At 59.1% G+C, this 6,176-nt stretch overlaps 1 protein-coding gene across 1 annotated transcript in view; it reads left to right on the top strand.

Moving 5' to 3' along the window:
* Nucleotides 1-5,898, top strand: part of SLC9A1 (solute carrier family 9, subfamily A (NHE1, cation proton antiporter 1), member 1) — an 8,741-nt gene extending 2,843 nt beyond the window's left edge. Inside the window, exons 3-13 of the mRNA XM_009879504.1 lie at nt 560-626; nt 874-1,124; nt 1,607-1,824; nt 2,177-2,379; nt 2,628-2,717; nt 3,118-3,188; nt 3,649-3,822; nt 3,970-4,084; nt 4,492-4,593; nt 4,912-4,984; nt 5,576-5,898. Of these exons, the coding sequence (XP_009877806.1) occupies nt 560-626; nt 874-1,124; nt 1,607-1,824; nt 2,177-2,379; nt 2,628-2,717; nt 3,118-3,188; nt 3,649-3,822; nt 3,970-4,084; nt 4,492-4,593; nt 4,912-4,984; nt 5,576-5,898 (1,687 nt within the window). The remainder of the gene's footprint in view (nt 1-559; nt 627-873; nt 1,125-1,606; nt 1,825-2,176; nt 2,380-2,627; nt 2,718-3,117; nt 3,189-3,648; nt 3,823-3,969; nt 4,085-4,491; nt 4,594-4,911; nt 4,985-5,575) is intronic.
* Nucleotides 5,899-6,176: the final 278 nt, after the last annotated feature.

Below are 6,176 nucleotides of genomic sequence, written 5' to 3'. Positions count from 1 at the left end.
AGGGATGGAGTTTGCTTCCGTGGAGCATCTATGGGTGGGGGACAGGCTGGGTCCCCCCTCAGCCCCAGGCTTTGAGGAGCAGCTTTGCAGGGACCTTTGGGAAGTTCAGGAGCCAGACTGCCCACTCTGGGGCCGTGCTGTTTCTGAAGGACATCTGTGTCCAGGTGCTGGCTTGGCCGCCAGCGCAGCATCCCCATCTGCAGAGCTGACCTCTAAATTTACTTCCAACCCACTGCTTTTTCCTGGCTCTTCTCCCATATCCCAGCTGTCCGCTTCGGAGCTGCCTGCTCAGTGCTCTGCTGACAAAGTTCCTGGTGACTTCTCCTCCCTTTTGACCACGAGGGGTGCCTGCAGGGTCTGTGTCCCCGCTCACATCCCTGGGGAATGCCTTTGCCTTCTGCTGTCACGTCTGTCCCTGCCCTTGTCCCCAGGACCTGGCCCTGGCAGGCAGGAGCTGGCACCTGGCCCTCTCACTGCTCACAAGCACTGCCATGCTGTAGGGTGCTCATCTCCCACCCTAACATGCCTGAGTCACCTTCTGCTTTAAAAATCTCTCCAGGAAACTTGTCTGGGGCTGGGAGAAGGCCATGCAGCCCGGAGTGGGCTCCTGCGAGGTTGCCCTCTTGGCAACAAAGCTGTTCTCTGGGCCAAGCAGGGCAGATGTTGGCTTCTCTCTCCATGTGGTTGTCAAGTGTCCCCCAGCCTGAATTCGTGCTGACCTGCTCGTTAGGAAGCAGGAACAGCCTCTGACTGATTCAGGCCTTGGCCAAAGCCCCTCACAGAACAGCGGTGGGGGCTGTGTTGGAGAGCAGAGCTGTCCCAGAAACATCTGTCCCAGCAGTTTGAACTCCTCCTCTCCCTTCTCCTTCCCAGGTCCTCTACCATCTCTTTGAGGAGTTTGCCAACTTTGAGCAGGTGACCATTATCGATATCATCCTCGGCTTCCTCAGCTTCTTCGTGGTATCGCTGGGCGGCGTCTTCGTGGGCGTCATTTATGGGGTGATCGCTGCCTTCACGTCCCGCTTCACCTCCCACATCCGAGTCATCGAGCCCCTCTTCGTCTTCCTCTACAGCTACATGGCCTATCTCTCTGCTGAGCTCTTCCACCTCTCCGGCATCATGGCGTGAGTTGGGCACGGGTGGGATGAGATGCCCTCCTGTCCCCAGGACCTTTTGGAGGATTTACTCTGGTGTAACCACAGCCCTCTGGCTGTCCCAGCATGGCCAGTACATGCCCAGTGAGGACCAGAGGTGTGTTTGGGCTGGGATATGCAGGGAGGCAGATGAGGGAAGTGACTCTCTTGAGGTGTCCAGTAGATCCCAGGGCACTGACAGCCCATCGCCCGTTCTCCTGGGCACACAGTAGCAGGCAGGGCTGGCTGAGCACTCAAGGTGATGTGGTTTTGTGCCACCTGTCTCTGATGCTCAGTGGAGAGGAGAAACCTCCTGTTGCCTTCTCTGGAGGCCTTGAGTAGTTGGTGGTCTCTCACAAGCCCTGTCATACTCTGGGGTTTGGTCTGAGAGCACAAAATGCTGCTGCAGGGCCAGGGGTGGGGGCTGTCCCCATATTCCCACGGCTGCTGAGCTGCCCTGACCTTGCTCCTAGGCTCATCGCCTCTGGCGTGGTCATGCGGCCCTATGTGGAAGCCAACATCTCCCACAAGTCCCACACCACCATCAAGTATTTCCTCAAGATGTGGAGCAGCGTGAGCGAGACCCTCATCTTCATCTTCCTGGGTGTCTCCACCGTGGCTGGCCACCACTACTGGAACTGGACCTTCGTCATCAGCACGCTGCTCTTCTGCCTCATCGCAAGAGTTTTAGGTGGGGTGTCAGTGTGATGGCAAAACCCTGGGGGACGATTCTGGGCGATGGGCGGCTCTCAGGGCCACCAGGCCCAAGTTCATCTTGCTGGGAAGGCTGGGGTTGACTGGGGGGCACTGCTCCGCCACGGGCATCAACCTTGGTGGTGGTTGGCTCTGTGGAGAGGTGGGATTCAGGCCACATTTGTGCTGCACGTGGGGTTGAGGGTGATGAGGGGTGTTGGGATGAACAGCACCACCAGCACCCATGGCCTCAAGGGGGTGACACAGTGTTGGACTGCAAGCTGGGCTGCTGGGGGGAGGTCTCTTCAGGGCTGAGTCTGCTCACACGAGGTCCTGTCCCACTCTGCCAGGTGTCCTGGTCCTCACCTGGTTCATCAACAAATTCCGAATTGTGAAGCTGACGCCGAAGGACCAGTTCATCATCGCCTACGGGGGCCTACGGGGAGCCATCGCCTTCTCCCTCTGTTACCTCCTGGACTATAAGCATTTCGACATGAGGGACATGTTCCTCACAGCCATCATCACAGTCATCTTCTTCACAGTCTTTGTGCAGGTTGGTGGCATGCAGGTGGTCACGGTGTGAGTTCGGGGGAAAGGGGCTTATTCAGGAACTGCACGTGTGTGTGGAGAGTGAGGAGCACGTCCCCAGCCTCCTTCCCTGACCCTATCCCTGCCTCTCTTCTCCAAAAGCTCTTGAGGCTACCGAGTGACACCGGCCCCGTGGTTTGCCTGGGCTGAGCCCATCCTGCTCCTACCGATGTGCCTCAGGGAGAGATCTAACCCACCCTCTCTGTCCTCTAGGGCATGACCATCCGGCCCTTGGTGGACCTGCTGGCCGTGAAGAAGAAGCAGGAGACAAAGCGTTCCATCAACGAAGAGATCCACACGCAGGTAACGCGCTGCGCCTGGCCGGCCCTTCCCGCGCGCTTCTCTTCGCCGCCTTAGCCCTCTTCTCTCTCTGCTTCTGCCACCTCCACCGCTGTAACCAGGCGGGTTTACAGAGCGGGAGCTGCCCCTAAATCGGTGCCCAAGGTAAGGGGGGACGGAGCGAGGGCTCTCCCCCATCTGTGTCGTCCAGTGCCCGCTCCGACCCAGACCTCCCCTGTGCCTGGTAGAGCTGCAGCCGGGTTGCTTAGGACCGTGCTGCCCTCCTGAGGCTCATCCTGGACCCACAGCCCTGGTTTTGCACGTCCCTGAGTGCTCTCACCCCTGTGTCAGCGTGGGTGTTGGTGTGGGGAGAGGGTGGGCAACAGCCCTGCGAGCTGCTTACAGCTTGAGCCTTCTCTTTCAGTTCTTGGATCACCTTCTGACGGGAATCGAGGATATCTGTGGTCACTATGGGCATCACCACTGGAAGGACAAGTGAGTTGCTGAGGTTTGGTGACGTGGGGGACCTGTGGAAGAGATGGGGAAGGGTTTGAATTATCATCCAGCAGGTTTCTCAGCCCTGTGCCCCTTCTTTTCCCCAAGCTCCACTATCCACACACACTCCTCTTGATGAATTATGGTCCTGGGCTGGGGGCAAGTGGGGCTGCGGGGCTGCACCCTTTCTCCACACCTCCTGCGATGTGCCCACAGCAGTGTGGGATCTGCTGGTTGCCGATCCCTGCAGGAACTCCAGACCATCCGCTGTGGGTGCGAGTGGCTGCTGGGTGTTTCAAAGGCTCGGGAGGGAGTCGGGGAAGCCTGGCCTGACCTGCACTGGTGGGAACTGAACTGTCTTCTGCTGGTCTGGGCCAGGGCTGGGGAGAAGGGAGTGGGTGCCGGGGCAGAGGAAGGTCTAACAGATCACTGCTCCTCCTTTCTCCACGTCCTCGGGAAGGCTGAATCGCTTCAACAAGAAGTATGTGAAGAAGTGCCTGATAGCGGGGGAGCGGTCCAAGGAGCCCCAGCTCATCGCTTTCTATCACAAGATGGAGATGAAGCAGGCAATCGAGCTGGTGGAGAGTGGAGGCATAGGCAAGATTCCCTCCGCTGTCTCCACCGTCTCCATCCAGTGAGTTCCCCAGCCCTGGCCATCCCATGTCTCTGACAAGCCCTTGGCAGAAGCTGAGCCCTCCCTGCTAGTGGCCGCAGGGCAAGGAGCCGTCAGGCCCTGCTGTGGCCATCACCGCGTCACTCCGAATCCTGTCTGTCCACGCAGGAACATCAACCCCAAGACCCTCCCCGTAGAGCGCATCCTTCCAGCCCTCTCCAAGGACAAGGAGGAGGAGATCCGGAAAATCCTTCGCAACAACCTGCAGAAAACCAGGCAGAGGGTAAGGTGTCCCCTGGCACCGTGTGTTTCCTCTTTGGTTCCCTGGAGGTGACCAGGACCACTTCCCACCAGAAACCCTTCACCCCCGGTGTCCCTGCCCTCCTGCCCCTCATGTTCCCAATCGGAGTCTCCCTCCCCAGGAGTTTTTCCTCCTGGGATGGTGCTGGGGTAGTGCTGAGGGGGAGGCTGCCTCCATTGGTGGCTGAGCCCAGCGTTTAAACCCTTGCTGAGCCAAGGTGGGTCAAGATCAGGCACCCCGTGGTAGCACACAAAGGGTGAGCCACCAGCTTGCATGGGCGTGCTCTGCCCACTGGTGGCTGCTTCACCTGTCTCCAAGGGAAACAGTGCTTTAACCTTCCTTTGCCTTTCTGTTCGTGTGGTTTTTCTCAATCTGTCTCCTTTTCCCAGTTGCGATCCTACAACCGGCACACGCTTGTGGCCGACCCCTACGAGGAAGCCTGGAACCAGATGCTCCTGCGGAGGCAGAAGGCCCGGCAGCTGGAACAGAAGGTGTCAAGGGGACGCTGGAGCAGAGATGCTGCCACAGGCTGGGGCGGATGAGGGGCTGGGGATGCTTCCCAGCCTGGGAGGGACATGAGTGTGCTGCATGGGGAGGGGACTGAGGTTCAGATGACACCCTGAGGGTCTTTGATCACCCCAGCCTCTGAGCAAATCCTTGCAGCACAGCTGGGAGGGTGCGTGCACGTGTCCGCTGCGTCCCAGCGCTGCTTCTCGCTCACCCCCTTGGCCTGGGGGCACTTCCCAACCTCCCCTTCCCCATTTATATCGACCCCTCCGATGGAGACAGTCCCTGTGCTCCGATTGCAGATGAACAACTACCTGACGGTGCCGGCTCACAAGCTCGATTCGCCCACCATGTCCCGGGCTCGCATAGGCTCAGGTAGGTGGGACTGAGCTGCTGCGGGAGCGCACGGGAGTTACTGTTTTCCACTGGGAAGTCAATTTGACCAGTCAGTAGATCTGCCTAGAGCTCAGCTCTCTCCATCCACGCAGCCACATTTCTGGCTGTGCCCCTTTGCAGATGAGAGGACCAGAAGTGCTCAGCCCCGAGACCTGCCTCTGGACTCCTGGCTTAGAATCACGCGTTTGCTTTTCTCATACGTGGTTCCTCCTGTCCTCTGTGTCCTCTCCTGCTTTGGGGACAGAAGTGGGATGTGACAGGGTGTGACGGTGCTGCCGGCACTTGCTGAGCCGGTGGTTAATCAGCAGAGGGCAGCTTTGCCTTTTGCAGTCCTGAGAAACAGGGCTGGGCTGTCTGGAGCAGCTCCAGGTGGGATGTAAAGATCAAAAAAAGGAATTAAACAGCAAGCTTGGAGAGTAGAGAGGGAGCGAGCCCGGGCACCCCAGCCCCAAACATCTGGGGTGCGTTAGCTGGAGATCACTTAGAACCTCCTTCCCCGGGTTATCCTGAGCCTGGTTTGTTCATGATACCGTGAGACGGCCGCTGCCTGACCCCGCTCTGCCTCCCCAGACCCGCTGGCTTATGAACCTAAAACAGACTCGGAAAACCTGCCCATCATCACCATCGACCCGGCCTCCCCGCAGTCCCCAGAGTCCGTGGACCTGATGAACGAAGAACTCAAGGGCTGCGTGTGCCTCCCGCCCTCGCCTGAGGATGACGAGGAGGGGCTGGTGATGCGAGTGAAGGAGCCTTCCTCCCCGGGCACTGACGATGTGTTCACCCCGGGGACCGGTGACAGCCCCAGCAACCAAAGGATGCTGCGATGCCTGAGTGACCCGGGGCCTCGGCCGGAGCCGGAGGAGGGGGAACCCTTCATTCCCAAAGGACAGTAGCAGCTGGCACACGAAGCCTCACACACCTCTATATGGTTTCTCTCTTCATTTGTTCTTTCTTTGCTCTCCTTTTTGGTTTCCTCTGTCACTACACACCGGGTTCGGGAAGGGGAGACCATCCTGGATAGACTGGGATTGCCAGGACAGCTCTGCCCGGCAAGCCCTGGGCTGGTCCCGAGGAGCGGGGAAGGAGCCCCTGGGATGCACCAGGCTCTTCTGCCACCGTGCCCTGGGGGTGACGGAAGATTTACTTCCCGGGTCTGGGATTTGCAGGTGCC

This window comes from Apaloderma vittatum, unplaced genomic scaffold (genome assembly GCF_000703405.1).
Source record: "Apaloderma vittatum isolate BGI_N311 unplaced genomic scaffold, ASM70340v1 scaffold23602, whole genome shotgun sequence".
Taxonomy (NCBI): Eukaryota; Metazoa; Chordata; class Aves; order Trogoniformes; family Trogonidae; genus Apaloderma; species Apaloderma vittatum.
Note: the sequence above shows the minus strand (reverse complement) of the source record. Positions and strands in the feature narration are given on the sequence as shown.